Source organism: Theropithecus gelada, chromosome 2 (genome assembly GCF_003255815.1).
Source record: "Theropithecus gelada isolate Dixy chromosome 2, Tgel_1.0, whole genome shotgun sequence".
NCBI classification, from domain to species: Eukaryota; Metazoa; Chordata; class Mammalia; order Primates; family Cercopithecidae; genus Theropithecus; species Theropithecus gelada.
The window spans coordinates 110772280-110791494 of NC_037669.1; the positions used below are offsets into that span (position 1 = coordinate 110772280).

Consider the following 19215-nt stretch of genomic DNA (forward strand, 5'->3'; position numbering starts at 1 on the left):
AGGATTCCCTCTTTTTCTATTGATTGGAATAGTTTCAGAAGGAATGGCACCAGCTCCTCCTTGTACCTCTGGTGGAATTCAGCTGTGAATCCATCTGGTCCTGGACTTTTTTTGGTTGGTAGGCTATTAATTATTGCCTCAATTTCAGAGCCTGCTATTGGTCTATTCAGGGATTCAGTTTCTTCCTGGTTTAGTCTTGGGAGAGTGTAAGTGTCCAGGAAATTATCCATTTCTTCTAGATTTTCTAGTTTATTTGCATAGACGTGTTTGTAGTATTCTCTGATGGTAGTCTGTATTTCTGTGGGGTCGGTGGTGATATCCCTTTATCACTTTTTATTGTGTCTATTTGATTCTTCTCTCTTTTCTTCTTTATTAGTCTTGCTAGCGATCTATCAATTTTGTTGATCTTTTCAAAAAACCAACTCCTGGATTCATTGATTTTTTGGAGGGTTTTTTGTGTCTCTATCTCCTTCAGTTCTGCTCTGATCTTAGTTATTTCTTGCCTTCTGCTAGCTTTTGAATGTGTTTGCTCTCGCTTCTCTAGTTCTTTTAATTGTGACGTTAGAGTGTCAATTTTAGATCTTTCTTGCTTTCTCTTGTGGGCATTTAGTGCTATAAATTTCCCTCTACACACTGCTTTAAATGTGTCCCAGAGATTCTGGTATGTTGTATCTTTGTTCTCATTGGTTTCAAAGAACATCTTTATTTCTGCCTTCATTTCGTTGTGTACCCAGTAGTCATTCAGGAGCAGTTTATTCAGTTTCCATGTAGTTGAGAGGTTTTCCAGGAATTGAACTCATCTCTGCAGCAAGCAGACCTAATAGACATCTACAGAACTCTCCACCCCAAATCAACAGAATATACATTCTTCTCAGCATCACATCGCACTTATTCCAAAATTGACCACATAATTGGAAGTAAAGCACTCCTCAGCAAATGTACAAGAACAGAAATTATAACAGACTGTCTCTCAGACCACAGTGCAATCAAACTAGAACTCAGGACTAAGATCTGTGCTTCTTTCAGAATGTTTAGAAACAAGGATTGACGAGTATGTCAAGATTTAGCTATTCGTACTACTTTTAAAACTTACAAAACATTCTGTTGGGAAGGAAATAAGGTAGAACCAACATGGCCTGAACCCTAATCTATGTTGGAAGAAATCTACAGGGGCACACTTTACTGGGAAAGGACACAGCAAAATATTGCCCTGACCTTTTCCTGTGTTAGAAGTTTGAAGAGAGTATGACACTTATGACACTAACTTTGACATTTAGCTCACCAAGTAAAAGAAGGTTATCTTGCTTCTGTGCATGAGAAACAAGAACCGCCATCAAAAATTAGCCTTTTGGTCGCTAGTTTTTTGCAGGTCCTTAATCCAGGGCCCAGAATTTTTTAGCATATGCAAAACTAAAGATGGTGCCAGGTGTGGTGAGTCACACCTGTAATCACAGAACCCTGGAAGGCTAAGCCTTGAGCCCAGGAGTTTGAGACCAGCGTGGGCAACATAGTAAGACTCCATCTCTAAAAAAAAAAATTTTTTTAACAAATTAGCAGAGTGTGGTGGCACACACTTGTAGTCTCAGCTACTTAGGAAGCTGAGGTGGGAGGATCCACTTGAGCCCAGGAGGTTAAAGCTGCAGTGAACCGAGATCACACCACCGCACTCCAGCCTGGGTGACAGAGCGAGACACTGTCTCAAAAACAAACAAACAAACAAAAATATATAGATGTCAGGAGTTTGTTTACATGTATGTATACATAAAGAAATATATTCAATATATTCATCCTTGTAGGCTTCATGGTAGCAGATCTATCCTTTAAATATTCAGCCTAAAAAATTGCTTAATTGCTGGTATTATAAAACAAAATAATTTTTTAATTCATGAAAATATTAGGGTTGTTAATTTTATTTTCTTAGTTCTGTTTTTTATCAATTTTTGACAAGAAGTATATTAATTTTTATAATCAGAACAAAAGGAAGACTATTTTGAAAATTCATACATTAGATAATTTTGGGTTGGCAGAGATGTCTAGTATTGTAATCTTTTTTACTTTTCCCCTAATCTAACCTATCTCAATTTCTTCTGTTTAATATCTCTGATAAAGAAACTCTGGATAATTGTTGAGAGTTTAAAAATAATGAAAATAAGTTTTAAATTACAAATTCCTTGGTAGAAGTAATAGAACCTGCAACTAAACCAGTGGCCTGTGTAACTGTGGAATTGCATACTTTATATGCACCAAAACGGATCTCAAGAAAGTCTTAGTAAAAGTGACATTTAATGGCATTTAGCTAGTATTTAATAAGAATTAGAGAGATGCTAAAGCTTATAAACCTACTAAGATCTACAGAATAAAAAAGAAGTTTGTATATATGTGAAATACTTAGGTTACTAGAAACGTGCTTGTGAGTGAAGTTATTGACCATTCCAGACTAGAGAAAGAAGCTATTTCTCAGAAAATGTTTGCTTATGTGATTATAGTGAGAAGTGGCTGCTGCCCCAAATCTGAGCGAGATCATGAACAACGGACATTTATGGCAGTCAGTGAGGGCGGCAGGGAGAGCCATCCAGCCTCACTAAGCCACGTGAACAGACACCGGGATGGTAGAGACGAAGCAGGAAAGCCTGGAAAACAGGAAAGCCTGGGTTCCTGTCCTGGCTCGGCCACAGAATGGCTTTGAAGCCTTGGCCACATCACACTGTCTCTGGGCTTCAGTGTCCTCAACTATCTATGGAAGATAATATCTACCCCACAGAGTTACCACGAGATCAAATAAATGAAATTATATCAAACATTTAGCAGCGTGCCCAGCACGTGGTAGCTTCTTGTAATAGTTTAACCCCTTCCCTGTGAAACAGGTCCAACCTTTCTCATCTGAAGCATCTGGTGGTTCCACAGTCTGGTATCCAGCTGGAGAGGGTCCTGTGATGTCCAGTATTGTGTATGCTGTTTCTTATGTTCTGTATTTTAAAAAAGGAAATAAGTGGACCATGACTGGGTTTTCTTAATAAATGTTAATGGCACTGCTAGACTCCCTGTATTTCATTCATTTGTGCCTGCTCTTATAATAGAATTTAATAAAAAGATTATTCTCTAGAATTATTATTTGTTAGGAAAGCTGTCATTCTGTATATTTCCTAAGTGAAGAAACAAATGATGGAAGAAATAAAAATATCAAAGAATTTTCCACAGGAAAGCATCAAGAAAAATAAGTTTCCTCTTAATGCTGATATTGTTTTTCCAGTCAACATTATTTCAAGAAATTAAACCAGGAAGTGGGAAAAAGTGATTTTGAAATATTACTTGAAAATAAATAGGCTGAATTATTGCTGGAGGATACCACAATATAATAAGCCACTTCTAAAATGTCACTATTCTTTTCCATTGTTGCTGAGTGGCATAGAAGCATATAGACAATGTTATCTAAAGTTTATAAACTGCTTATATGCTTGAATATATATTCAGTGTATATTTTATTGTTGCTGTCTTCATGTTGTCTCACATAATAGATGAAAACTGACCCTTTGGTGTGGTTATATTTTGAAAATTGAGTTTGAAGTCTGAACAATTACATATATATCTTACAATGTTTTAAGCTACTGCCTTCAAAAAAGAAAGAAGCCTGCACAGTTATATTGTCATCAGCCCTGCAGAGCTGCTGATAAAGCAAATTTGTAAAGTCTCATGAATTGCCAAGCCAATTATCAGTCAGGTTCTGATTTCTGGAAGCATCATCCCATGAGATAAATAGACAAGTCAGAAATAACACAGCTTGATTTTAAGATAACAGGTGGAGGAGGCAATTTGATTTGGGGGAAATCTTGCATTGATACATGAGTGTATTCGCTTGATTTGGCAGTGGTTTTAGACACTGTATCTGGTACCATGGAGATGTCATTGTGGCAGACCTTCTCATTCTGTCTTCAGACTGTACCACACTTGTAAAACAGTGACGCTCATGGGGTATTATCTCAAAAGCCAAAAGGCTGTGAAGAAAAAAGTTGCTAGCAGTCTCTAACATGGGTGTGTCATGACTCTTTTCAGGTAGTAGGTGTAACCTTGAAGAAAAAGTGGCACTGTCTTCAAAAAAGTGACCTGACCCTGGCTTTGGTGGGTTTTTTCTGCAAGAAATAAAAAGCACCGCATGTATTTATCGTACATCCTTTCTAGCTGACCACTGCTTTGTTCTAGAGTTCAGCATGAAAGGACTAATTTTTGTTTTGTTTTTGTTTTTGTTTTAGTGAAATGGCATGTCCCTTGCTAATTCTAGCTATTATAGTTGCACATGTAAAGAAATATCTCTATGTAGCTTATGGATTGGTAGCATTTCAAATAAATAATGTACCGAAAAATTGACCTGAAATTTTTTGAGATGCTTATCAATTGACATTTTTTCTTAGCCCAAGAAAAGAATCTGAATTATTATTTTCTTAAATTAAAGTATACCTTGTAACATTAGATTTATTATTTTAAATATAATAGGAATTGAAATATAAGCATGCCACTTTGTTTATTGCTATATTATTAGAACTTACTGAAGCATGGAAAGAATTCTTCACAAATGACTTTGTTCTTTTGAAAAATGTAAGCTGCAAAAATATTTGTTATAAACCATATTTAGTCTGTAAATGAGTGTAGCTTATAAAGATGTACTAAGTTTATAGTGTGTAATGTTTCATCCAAATAATTTTTATATTTTGATAAAATGTTAAACAAGTTAATAGTGCCATAATAAATCTTTTCCCAGAATTCAGAATTGTTTGCATCTCCATTTTAGGAAGTTCACATTGCTTCATTAAAGAAGAAACCTGGAAGCATTATGCACCTCAATTTGTTATGCAATGAATCAAGTTATCATTTATTCTTCCAGAAGTCAGTTATTCTATGAATTGTGGCCATATAAACTTTTCAAAACACATACATATATGAAAATACTACTGATGTATTTGCTGAATAAAATCTCTAGTATTTGATATTCCATCTTGGAAATAACACGTTATAATTCAATAATGCTAGTTATAAAGTCAAAACAAAACAAAGAAACAAACTTTCAGCATTGTAAACAGATACACACATTTAAAAATCTATTAACTATACAAAACATTTTTCTTTGTTCTCATAAAGAAAAGCTGCCTCTGGCTACATTTTAGAAAGTCAGTGCCTGAGAAAATGGACAATGTTTTGATCCCTAGAGTAAACCTACCTTCTAAATACTTAAAGCCCTTTGAAAGCACAAGATAATGATGTAATTGTATCCTTTTTGTTGCATGGAAACGATCAAGCTCTATTAAGTTCTGAGTTAATATCAGCCCTGGCTCTTAATTCCCTTTTCCAACATTAGACCCCCCCATGTCGGTTTTCGTTTCTTTGCCTGTGATAGGTCTGTCTGCTACATTTGTATTTTAAGTAGATTTACAACACAAATATTCATATGTGTTCTTAGTATAAAATTATTTTCTTCAGGGAGGCTCTACCCAGAGACCTGAGAAAATTGAAGCTTTTGTTTTTAAAGTATTTAAGGATTATTTAATTTTTACATAGTATGAAATTTTTCTCATTGGGTTGGAAAGGTAATATTTTGGGGGATTTTTCCCATTATACCATATCTAGTCTCAAAAAATGTAATAATCTGGTAAACTCAAATAACAGAAAGCCACCATATCCCTTTACAGTTTATAATTCTACTTCTTTGAGACAAATAACATAGGGATATGTATGTGTTTGTGTACACATTATCTATATATACACATATACATATGTATCTATAGATATATAGAGAGACATAGATTAGTGCCTCAATATTAATTATCCTTTACTGACATCTGTATTTATGGGGTTCTTCAGTTAAAAGACATTTCTAAAACTCTATTAAAATTATTTGGTCTGAAAAACATTGAAAGTTGCAGAATTTTTTTTTCATCAAGTTTATAACATCACCACAGAACAGGCTGGGTGAATTCCTGTTATGTCAAGCCACTGAAGGATTTTTAGCTATTTTGCAACATTTTTACTCATTTTATCCCAATCCACCCAAAAATGGCAAAGACTCCAGAGATCACCCAGCAAAAGCCCTCTGTGGGAGTTGGATCCTGCTTCCAATCTCTGTCCCAAATTCCTGTCATTCAAAATATTTAGGAATTATAGAGTAATAATGTATAAATGAACATAACAGGCAACCCATAGTGTTTTTAAATTGATATTACAAAAAATTCTTGTCATGTTAATTTCCTTAAAACATATTATACATATAAAATACTATGTTAAAATTAAATGTAATATGTCAGCTGTAAAGGGGAAAAAGTAGCTAACTAAAAGTTCACAGATTATCTTTTTTCAGATTTTGTGTGTTTTCTCCTCAGCCAAAAGCCTCAAGATTCACTTGCAGCAGCCTACCTCTTCCTTTATGTTGGATTGCTCTTTAAACATTAGAATATCTTGTAATAAATAATAAGTTAAAGATCTCTCCTGACACAAGTCATTGTTGATTTCACTGTTATAGGGAAAAGGCTCTAGGGCGGCAGATAAGGCTGTTGCCATGGTGATGAAGGAGATACCGAGGGAGGAGTCTGCTGAAGAAAAGCCCCTCCTTACTATGACATCACAGGTGGGCAGACCCATAGGGTTTCTGTAGGAAGCTGACATATGTTAATATATCAGACATTGTGATTCTTAACTAGAAAAAAAAACTTTAACTCTTGAACCAATTTTTTTAAAGACAGTTTCAATGAAACAATTATATAAATATAGATGAAAACCAAAATTGCTAAAAAAGGAAAAAATCACCATCTAGTTATTTATTTGTGAATATGAATCTCATTACTCAACTTTAGTTAAGACAAAAGAGAAAGAAAATATATGTGCAAGTAAAACATGTTGCTTCTTTATAAAGGAGTCTTGTTAACAACTTTGGGAAAGAAATAACAATGAAGCTAACAGTACATTTGAACAAAAAGAAAATCAAATTCCTGTGAATAAATACAAGTTATATTGTATACATATGTCAGTTTACCAGTAGAATATCTAAATTTTCTTAAATGTTAAATATATTTATGTTGTGACTATGCATACTACATATATGTCTATACATATTTATGTGGATAACTAATTTACAGGAATGAGCCAGAAGTCCCTGAGTCCCCTTGCAGAAAATGGCATTTGTGACCCCCTCATACTCAGTGACCTTGAGAACAAAAATGTCATGTCTATTATAAGCACATGAGAGCCATTTTCAGCATTTATTATAACAAGTATAGAAAAAAGTCTGCATTTGTATGCAAAGAATGTGGAGACTGTGAATCCTATATGTCCTCGGGGACTTTTGAAACACCCTGTAAAATCTACATAAATATGTATAATGTACTCATCACCACTCTGTGGAACTACCAGTTTTAAAATCGCAAATGAAAAATATTTTTACTTGCATTTATCTTATAATTTAGATTAGATTATTTTAAACATTTCATTTTTTCCATTCAGTTCCGATTATATGATTCAGTTCCGATTAGATGAACATGTCTAGAATTCGAAAAATGTCCATTTACAGTCCTCATGAAAGGCATTTATATCAAAAGCTAAATTATGGCAACTTATTTTTAGAATATCAGCAGATCTCATCCCCAGCTGCTGCCAACATGTGTGGTTTTATTTTATTCTAAATACTATGTTGTAAGTTATAAAAATTACAACATATAACATCAAAATTAAATAATTTTTAAAGCTATTAAAGATTCCCAAGACTTTGGGATAAATTTTATGTTTTCAGGGTTTTTTTATCCCAAAAGAAGAGATGCTTCTTCCTAATAACACATAGTAATCGTTGGAAAGAAATTTGCTTGATATTTACCAAATTCCTCATTCTTTACTTAGTATATGTAGTAAAACATATACAGTTTTACACTGATCTCTTGTCAATCAGAGTCAGACCTTTGTAGACTCCCATTTCCAAAACATTAAGTCCACAGTCCCTCAGGTGAATGCTATTGGGTAGGGAGGTGAGAACTACTTGAAGTTCTTGCTTAAGGGCAGAGCCATACAACTGTAGATATGACCTAACCAAATTTGCAATTGGCACAGTTGTACTGTAACATATCATCTCAGGACTTCACAATCTAGGGCAGGTTCCAGTACCCAAGATTCTTTTTTCACAAAATCACGCATTGCTATGTACTTGCTGGTAATCTTTTCACATGTCCAAAATTACCATTATAACCTAAGCTTACATTTACAATTTAATGCAAAATAATATTTTTGATTTTTAATTTAGAAAAGAAATTGTGATTATTACCATTTTCTCATATCCAGGACATGCGTTTGTACCAAGTTTTTCCTTTAATCCCTGTCTAATGTTGCATTAACTGTTTTTGAGGTATTAGTTACAGTTTACTGCATGAAGATTATAGAATGCTTTATTTGATGCATCATATTCTTGTTGCATACTGGCCAGTTTATGAATCAGCAAACAGAGTTCTGATTTATAAAATTTAATGCAACTGTTGTGTTGATAGTATTACAGAATTAATTTAGTGACAGCTGTGATACAATTATTTCTCAGTCAAATGCAGTTTTATTAGTTGATATACTTTTTCCACTATACACAAGTGGCTTCTTCCCTGCTATGCACCAGTGGCATGCACAAACCAAACAGAAGCAGAATGATCTGAAAAAGTGAGTACTTCCCACGACAACCATAGCATCTAGTCCGTGTATCATACTACATTCTTACTTGTTATCTTGTGTGAATGTACTACTGTCTTGACACATGTTTGTCCCAGTGTCTCCTGTAAAGCCCCTTATAACATAGAGCCACATACTGCTGAATACATTGATTCATCTTCATCACTGGTATGTCAATGCCAGCTGCTCATGTGATAGATTCCAGATATGTCTGAAGATAATTGCTACTGTATAAATAGTGTCATTGGGACAATTATGATACATAAAATAGAAAATAACTCACTGAAATACTGAGTTTTATCTTATTTCATAATTTTCACTCAACAGACTGTAGGTGTAGAATAATCCCATATTCTAGAACTTTCTTGTATTATGCGATTATTATTGTGTGGTCCTCAACTTTCAGAGGAATTAAGCCAAACATACTCCAGTGGAGCTGTCTATATTACACTGAACAAATTGAATAATGCAGAAGTGTTGGCCAGATGACCTGAGCTCAGAAATTGCTGGACCACTGAGAGCTGCTCTTTTTTGCTTAAAAATCACTTATTCCATATTAAGCAAACAATATGCAAAGACTTCAGAGAATTTCAAGTACATGCTGTCCGAGACTAACACTTAAATCAAATAGTATGTAAAAAAGCATGTGTTGATGAAAGGTTTGAAGAAAACATGTGAATCAAGTCTTTGAGGAAAAAAAGTTTCTCTGGACCTATGCTGTCCAGTACAGTAGCCATGAGCTACTGAGTTTTATGTGGCTCCTGAACTTTATGTGGCTGCTCCAAATTGAGATGTGCTGCAAGTGTAAAATAAACACCAGATTTCAGAAAGTGATCAAAAAAAGGTATAAACTATCTCATTAATGATTTTTATAATGATCATATGTTGAAATGGTAATATTTTGGATTTTTTGATATATTGGCTAAATCAAATATCTTATTTAAATTAATTTCACTTGTTTCTTTTTACTTTTTTAAACATAGCAACTAAAAATGTTTAAATCATGAGGCCCTCATCATAATTGTTGAACAGAATATTCTGTTCTAAAGGGTAATAGTATAAACAAATCCAGTTTTAGAATAGAAGGGAAAGCCATTTGCCAGAAGATTGATTGTATCATAGAAAAAAAATGTATTCTCTTCATAAGAATGAAATGACTGTAGTGAATACTTTTCTCTCTGGAGGAACCTTCAGAAGTTTTGTTTTTGACCGTATCTCCTAGATACTTTTTTAGCAAGGTATAGTCCATTTATCTTTGCCTATTGAACACAGTGTCTTAAAACTGTGTTGCAGGTCTCTTCTTGTTAAGGGACTTTATTTTTTCAAGCCCAGCCTTTGTTTTCTATCATCACCCATTATACCTCAGTACTAATTTAATTTTTGTTTCTGATAAAGATAAAAAGAGTAATGTCCTCGATTGGAAGAATATTTTCAAGGCTACTAGTAAATACAGCCTTGTTTGGGTTTCCATTTCTGACTTAAAAAATTGTCTTAATTACGTTCTCCTGCCTGCTTTAATTTATTGTTAGCACTACCCAAGCTGTGATCTGTTCATTTCCCTGTGAATAGATTCACATTTTACAAAAGTCTAGCTATCCTGTCAGGAATACATTTGTAGCTTGTTGGTTGACATTTAGATCAAGTCAAAGAGTTGAAAGTTATCACTTGGTTATCCGTTACCAGAAGACTAACAGGAAGTGGGGGTTGGGGCAGTCCATTAGTACTATAAGCTCAGAGGAAATGAATTCTGTCAGGCATCAGAGTTACCATGACAGAGCTCTAAAAATCTGGATTTTTAGCGGTTGCATGGTAATGATTTAGTGGTCTTATCTTCTCAATTAATAGAGTCCATTAAGTTGGCTTTGATATTAATGAATCACTGACAGTATGGTCACTATATTGACAGGCACCGAATTAATTTCTAAACTTGGACAGGGCTAATAAAACCATAAACAAGTAGTTCAATTATAAAATAATGAATGAAAGCCTATTTAATAAATGACTTTAAATTAACAATGTCACAGAGTTGGGTGAAGTGGTGGGCACCCTAGTCCCAGCTACTCAGGAGGCTAAGATGGGAGCATCACTTGAGGCCAGGGGTTTGAGACCAACCTGGGCAACATAGCAAGACCCCATCAAAAAAAAAAAAAAAACCATATCACAAATAATACAGGAATTTCAAAACTCACAAAGATATTTGTGTTTCATTCATATATAAACAAAACAATTCTAAAATTTTTCTATTATTTAAATGAGGTAAACAGATATGCCATATATTACAAATTTTCTTAATCAACATTACAAATATGAGATATTTGTCAGCTGTTTTAAACTTATTGGCTTCAATGTTTTAACTTTAAAAATTATTATTGAAGTACCAAATGCTTAAATATAAAAACAGAATCTTTTACTTTGAACTAAAATAATTCAAGATCATCAATCTGAAATGTGAAATTGTAGAATAATGGATTATTGTCCTTTACAGACATTGTTTTATCATCTAGAATGTATTGTGCTTTAGGGCTAATTCTTAGTAATGTGTTATCAGAAACCTTGAGCTCTATATTTTTGAATGAAACATCTAAGCAATATATCTCTTTAAAAACAAACACAAAGATTTAAGTCACAAAACATGATTTAAGTCACAAAACAAACAATATAAACATACACTGTAGTTTAAGTAACAAACAATATTTAAAAAGCAAAACATCTTTTCATCTTACTAGTTTTTTATAGCTTAGATTATATAATAGTTTAATTTTAAAACATTGAAATTGAGAAATTCAACTTGAGCTAAGACAAATGTAGTTTCAGATAAAGTTTTAAGAGCTGGGTGATAAAATCTGCCTTTGTTCAACACAAAGAAAACACTGTATTGATATATGAAGCAATTTGGTGGTGTGGTGGCTAATATTAATCACATCAACTTGCCAGTCTGAATAAGTCATAATTCAACTGAAATCATTTGATCGAATATTTGATTACAAGGAAGGTGTTATGGTTCAATAGTCTTTTGCATTCTGATTGACAGAAGCCCCTACATGCAAGTTCTCGCCTATCTTCTTACTTCTAAACAAAGGAGTTTTCCTTTGTTTCTATGTCAATTAACCACTTCAGGGTTTTCCTTCAAAATCTCGAGATTTGGATCTCTGATTTAAAATCAGCAGGGAGGGAATAGGATTGTGTTGAAGTGTTGCTGGCCTCTCATTCACATTGGTCCAAGTCCTTCTTCTGAATGGTATGGGGCAGGCTTAGGCCTTTATTTTAATTTTTTTCATTAGGCATTCTCTCTTGGCACTTTGACTTCTTCGTAGAAGCCTTAACATTCTTGGTAGAAACTTTGTATTTGGAAATGTTTCCTTAGGTATCAGTAGGTCCCCAAACATTTATAAAAGATGTGAGTGGGAGAAAATGGGCTCAAATGTGTGGTTTAAAACCAGCAAAGAAATTGACAAACATTTCTGAGGATCACTGACCTCTCCGTGAATTGGCCAAATCCAGTATGAAATTGAGGACACCCATGTAATAATTCTTTTGTACAATTTGCCATTCAGTTAGACTGTATAAAATCAGTCAACATTGATTTAAACTGCTACCATGGAATACAAAAAAAATGCTTGGATGAGATCTCTACTCTAAAGCAAGTCACAGTCTACTTGGCAGTTGGAGAGGGACAGATAAAACTAAGATTATGACACTGGGTAAGACATGGGAGCATGCAAGTGCTGTAAGGAGGCACTCACCGGCTGGCGCTAAAGAAGGTTCCTAGATAATGTGCCAGTTGAATGGGATCCTGAAAGAAAAATAAGAATCTGTCACCATTATAGAAGGTTCTTTGAACTGATCCAAATATTGAGAAGAGGAAAGGGGAGGATAAGAAATGAAAATTTAAAATGTGAAAAAACTGAGACAAAGGCCTTAGCAACTAATGAAGTGGGTCATTTTAACTCAGCTATGATAATCTGACTAGACCAAAATTGCAATCACTTCACCTCAGTTTTTTTTTTTTTTAATTAGAAACTTTTGGCTTACTTACATCAACATACCCAAAGGACAAAATCAGAGAAGTTCATAAAGTTATTTTCAAACTAAAAGAAAGTCAAGAAACCTTATCTTACGCATAAAGAAAGAATGAATGTTATACAATTTGGAAATTAAGCTTAAAGGGAATATTTGGGGGATTCAGTTCAGTTTGAAATTTTATTTTATGATCTAAAAGATTCATTCGTTCTCAAGTCACCAAAGGAAATATCATAAACTTGTTCAAAATGAAGAGGAGAGCATGGAAAAAGCTATTCTTATCTATGCAAATATAAATAAAATGGGACTTCCTATGACTAAAATAATCATTCCTAAATTCCTGCAACTGAAGATGCAATTTAAAATTAGACGGTTTTAGATAGGTATTTTTACATCTTCAGTTTCTACAAAGTCACTTTCTCATTTAATAGCCATTTATTGAACCCCTTTTAGATGTAGACATTCTATTTGAAGTTGTGAGGATATAAACGTAAGTAAGATAGTCTCTGGCTTCAGAGCTTATAAGGAAATATTTCCGTATCTTCAAAATATCTCCTGTTTCATCTTCCATATCTCCCATCAAAACCAAAAAATTTTCTATTCAGTTTCAGTTACCTTTCCATGCTATCTGTAATCTGGCCTTTCACCCTTGAGCCCTGCTATTATCCACCCACTTCAGCCTGAGCATTTCTCAATAGCTAAATTGTGCTCCAGTTTGAAAAACACTGACTCAGAAGGTAGTTTGTTACTCCTTCTTTGATTTGAATTTGTGGAAGAAAGCCACAGGAATAGCTTAATTGTAGAAGTTGGGCAGTTATAACAATTCCATCAGTCCAGGTGTGAACTATGATCAGAAACAAGACAGTAGGTGTGGAAGAGACACTGACTTCCCGAGGCAGAGGTGCAGAAGACTGGAGATGCCACGCCTTTGTCCTGGGCTTCCTGAAGTCTCTCAGAACAGCCTCTCTTTTGGTATCCCTTTATTTGTACGCTGAGTAAATCTGAGAGTGCTAGTGTGCTTTCTCCAGAAAATTTGTCTAAAGTCTGAATGAAGAGACAGACTCCAAAAAATAACTTAATTAATTACTACCTTTGATAAAGCAGACAGGCCCAAAAGGACAGGGCTCTCATTGAATTATGCCTTTTCCTTTGCTTTCCATTTAGATGTTAACAAAAATTTTACTTTTAGAATTAGTTTATCAAATTTAGACTATAGTTTTTATGCATTTGTAGCTAAAAATATCTGCAGAAATCTAACACCCTGGTCTTCCAAAGCTATAGGTAATGTAGGTCTATTTCACTATTCCACACATATATGTACACAGAACTGTGTACTGTGTAGGGATAAATTCTTAGTTGTTTTTTGTTTGTTTATTTGTTTTTACAAAGGCATTTAATTGTATACAAAGTAAAGAAAGTGTACAGGGGATTTTCCATGGAATATAGCTCATACTTATCTACATAACAGTTGATATTTCTTAAAATTATGAATAAGAGAACTCAGTTATTCTTAGCCATCTGTCAATGAAATTAAACTTTTTTCAAAGAAATAATGAATATCAAAGTGATAGTTATGACATTGTCCATACATATTCATACTTTGAAAGTCACGGTTGAGTTTAGTCTTTGCACTTTATACACTTTAGCCAATGGGTAAATAAGACCTAGACTCTGAGGCCAGTCATCAGAATGCACTGCTTGGTAAATGCAACCCTATTACAATAACTTCTATGAGTATAGGGTGGTGCCATATTTGATGGTAACCTTCATCCTCTGTGAATGCATATAACACAGTGGAATTCAGATTGCACTTGATAGTCATGAGAAGGCCACAGTGTGGAAGTGGGCATTGTTTGTGAAGGTAGGACCTCATCACTGTGTTGATTACACTAGCTGAGTTCATTACATTAAGCACATATGGTTAAAAGAGCAAGTCCTACCAGGAAATATGTATCAATGTACGGGTCCTTTGGAAACTGTTACATATGTACAGTTTGGACATGCACTAACTACAAATGAGATACAGATTCTGGGGCACTAATCGAATTTTTAGATGAGCTCACAGGATCACTGATGTTTAGCTATTTCATCATTTTCTAGTATGTTATATTCTATACCAGTGCTTTCAACTACATTTCCAGATAATAAAATTGACTTTTATGCCAGAAAGTATAACAAATCATTCCTAAACTCAAATAGACCATAGCATTTACAAAAATTCAAATATATTTTATTCCAGAAACATAGGCGGCTTACAGTCCCTCAACATTTAAAAATATTTTAATATAAATAGAATGGGTGATACCCAGGAATGTTCAAATTCAGAAAAAATAAAAAACACTGGGGCTCACAGTTTCACTCATGGGTCAAAGCAGCATCCTAAAATAAAAGATTAACACCAAAAGAGGCCTGGGATTTGATTCCTAGCAAAATCTGCGAGGTTTTATACATAGTAATACCAAAGCTTACAATAATTGAAGAAAGATCTATCACTATAACTTGAACGTTAAAAGAAGAAAAGCGTTCTCAAAGCCCATCCCTCAATAACAAATTAATATGTATAAAAATCTAATTACCAACTCTATATCGAAATCTTAAACTCTAATGGACGTCTGAGATTTACACATGTTTAAATGAGATTTATCCATGTTTAAATAGCATGCCTATGAGAACTAAATGTGTCTCTTGGCTTCCAGTCTCCAAATGACCACTAAGTGCTTCCATATTGCCCTTTCAGAAATAAAAGAAGTGCACTTTCTCTCCATAGTTACCATTACTCAGGTCCCTTGCCACCTTCCATCAGCTCTAAACTATGATACCATTGACACTGTGCCAAAGAAACAATGTAGTGAAAGTGAGTAGAGTAATATAAAATATTTTGATTTGGTAATACTCCAAAGCACTCCATTTGTTATTTTATGCCTCTTAAAATGCAACGTAACAAGTTCTTAAAAAATCTAGAGATTGGCCAGGCACAGTGGCTCACACCTATAGTCTCAACACTTTAGGAGGTCGAGACGAAGAATCGCTTGAACCCAGGAGTTCAAGACCAGCCTAGGCAAGATGGTGAGACCTCGTCTCTACAAAAATAAATTTTAAATTTTTAAAAATTAGCTGGGCATAGTGGTGCACACCTGTAGTCACAGCTATTTGGGAAACTGAGATGGGAGGATTGCTTGAGTCCAGGAGTTTGAGGATGCAGTGAGTTATGATCATGCCACTGTACTCCAGCCTGGGTGACAGACAGACATCCTGTTCCTATTAAAAAAAAAAAAAAAAAAAAAACCTAAAGATTATGAGGTGTATTTTTTTCTTAAGCAAAAAACTAGATGATTATGCCTATTTTAAGAAAGGCAAATATAAACCCCCCCTCCCTCAAAAAAACAAACAAACAAACAAAAAAAACAGTTAATTTAGGAATGAACCACCTGAGTATCAAAAGTGTGTTTTCTCTCTTAACCATAGAAACATACTCAAGCAAGACGGGATTCAAAGAGATGCAGAATAAGTGAAAGTAAATAGTGGCTGCCACTGATAATTAGAGATCCACTAAAAAATCAAACTGAAAGATTGCTGAAATTAGAATATAAGCTAATGGGAAAACACGATTGAGTCTACCGAGATCTATTTTACAAATAGATTTTACAAACGCATCTACTAGATACCTACACAGTTAATATAACAATATTTTCTACTCTCCCAAAATAATATTTGTTATATAATACAAAAGCATTCCAAGGAAATGTAGAGGGTGTTTTTGTAGGTGACCTGAGCTTTTTAAGAGAGGGAGATGAGGCAGGCATTTATCCACCTACCCTGGTCCGTGTGTTTGCACTCCCCACATAAACACTGACTCAGCAGTGCTAACCAGAACATGTCATCTTTGAGTCTGAAGCCAATGTTCCAGGTCTTAGTAGGAGCTTTTGTCCAGGTGAGGAATGGGATTGGCCCTTAGCAACCATGATTCAATACGTGTCATTTTCTATATACTGAAATTAGAGAATAACTCTATTTCAGGAGTGGGGGGAAAGGCTTGAGCTTTAGACATTGAAGTTGGCTGCATCAAAAATATGTTGACAGTGCTAAAAGGCTCATTCCCCACCTTTTGGTATTTTTTTTCTTTCTTGCCCCTATCCCATTATTTATTTATGTATTTATTTATTTTTGGTAGGCTTGCTATTCTCATTTTGTTGCAAGGCTGCATTTTAATTCATCTGACTCTGCAGTTTAACAAAGCTCTTTGACACCTCTGTTCATTTGTTCTCAGCTGGTGAATGAGCAACAAGAAAGCAGACCCCTCCTGAGTCCCTCCATCGATGACTTTCTCTGTGAAACCAAATCGGAAGCAATAGCAAGGCCAGTAACATCCAATACAGCTGGTAATTCTTTCACTTTTAACTGTTCCTCAACTGGAGTTAATTTTAACTATAGTAAAGTGCACATTTTTTCCATAATATATTTTAAGTGAGGAAATAATGTTTGCAACCAAATGAAACTTTAGAATGTATACTATTTAGCATAAACCAATAAATCACAGAAATTGCAATGTATCTCACCCAACGAATTTTGCTGAACATAAGTATACCACTATTAGCAATGAATCATGTTTTCTTGTATATTTTCATATTTACATATTTATATCTAAAGTTGCATCACACTAGAAAATCTTTAAAACAAAAACACCTATTTCAGAGTAAGGTTTTTCAAGTTCTGGCTGATGGTCCAATTATTTCTGGAAATATTTTATATAACAGAAGTCCAGTAAATAAAAATGTGGCAATCTTTTCAAGTGGATTTAAATGACAAAATATCCTGCAGCTTTGGGATAGTACAGGGCCAGTTTCATTTTCTGTCATGTAAGTGTGTTACTTGCTCCCCATTACAACAGTCTATTTGAACGTTCTCCTGGAATTAAACATTCTCAAATAGTAAGCCATCCCCTGCTCAGTGCCTGTCACATACAGGAATAGGCACTCAATAAGTATTAATCCATTGAGTGAGTACAGGATGCCACTGGCATAAATTACACTTCCCTTGTAGAAGCAGTCTTTCTGCATTGATTTCATTCGGTCAGCATTCACATTCAAAGTCATGTCATTCAAATAAGAATGAAAAAATGATGTTCAGAATCAAAGAACAAAGGTTATGTTGGATGTGCAGAGCAGAATTTAATGGAAAAAGGAAAGGATAATCACATACTATCTTGTTATATTTGTTCCATTTTGTCATCTTGGCCTCAGTTTGCTGTTGGCTTGCATATTTTCATTATATTTCTAAGTGAATAAAATCACGGGAGAAGGAAATCGTGATTTTTCCAAAACACCAAAAATTACAAGAAGAGTAACTAGCATGAGATAGAGAGGCTCCTTATGTGAGGTCATATTTTACAGTTTCTGGGTTCAAACTCCATGAATTCCAACCCCGGCTCTGTATCCAGGGGCATGTTGCTTAACTAAGCCTCAGTTTCTTCATTTGTTTGATAATAGTAAGATCTACATCTTGTAAGTTCATTGGAAAGATTAAAGGAAGCAAACCATGAAAAAGCTTAACACATGTAAACTCTAACTGGTGTAAAAATGTCTGTTAGATTTTAGGTGAGAATAGTGTGTACTCCCTACACTTTCATTTTCAATTGCATTGACTTTTTTATATCACACCACAGTAATCATTTTCTAAATTCAGCTATCACTTTCACTAATCAAGAAATTAAATGGTACTTGGCAAATTCTAGGTAAGAAATTAGACAAGTTCACATACTATCAGATGAGATTCATTCCTCTGATCCATGAAACTGGAGCTGGCCCCTTCAAAACTCAAGAACTATCCCAGGAAAATACAGAGAACCTTGTATGTCTAATTGCAGGTGAATCCATGAGAATTGTATGCACTGTGAACTTGCTCTTTATGCTCCAATTCTCACTGATGGGAAAACTAAGTCACTTAGAAAGGATCCACCCTAAGAGAGCAATATAAGATTTGATTCAAAAGCTTCTTTTCAGCTTGATTGTTCTCACATATAAAAGAGAGACCTGTGAAATATTGGAGAAAAAAAATCAAAAGAAGGTATAATTTCTTGCAATCCCAATACCTACAATGTTGCCCTCTGTATTAGTCCTAGGGCTGCTGTGACAAAGTACCACCCACTGAGTTGATTCAACAACGGAAATTTACCATCTCAGTTCTTAGGGCTGGAAGCCCAAAATCATGCTTTCAGCTTGGCCACGCACCACATGAATGTGCTTAGTAAGGATCTATTCCAGGCCTCTCTTCTAACTTCTGGTACTGCCTTGGTTTATGGTAGCATAACTCCAATATTCATGTAGTGTTTTCTCTGTGTGTGTGCCTCCCAGTGTGCATGTCTGTCTCTGTGTCCAAATTTCCCCCCCCCTTTTTTTTTTTTCAGGCAGAGTCTCGCTGTGTCACTCAGGCTGGAGTGCAGTGGCACGATCTCGGCTCACTGCAAACTCCGCCTCCTGGGTTCAAGCGATTTTCCTGCCTCAGCTTCCCGAGTGGCTG

General features: G+C 34.7%; 1 protein-coding gene across 27 annotated transcripts in view; it reads left to right on the top strand.

The window, feature by feature from the left end:
- PEX5L (peroxisomal biogenesis factor 5 like) overlaps nt 1-19215 on the top strand; it is a 253897-nt gene that overhangs the window by 137135 nt on the left and 97547 nt on the right. For 10 of the 27 annotated variants that reach the window (XM_025376860.1, XM_025376864.1, XM_025376873.1 and 7 more), the window contains 2 exons: nt 6506-6610; nt 16967-17078. The exons of 3 other annotated variants lie outside the window; for them this stretch is intronic. In XM_025376860.1, coding sequence (XP_025232645.1) covers nt 6506-6610; nt 16967-17078 — 217 coding nt within the window. Of the gene's footprint in view, nt 1-4050; nt 4117-6505; nt 6611-16564; nt 16631-16966; nt 17079-19215 lie in introns of those variants that run through there. 14 more of the 27 variants (XM_025376866.1, XM_025376870.1, XM_025376872.1 and 11 more) reach the window with 4 other exon arrangements.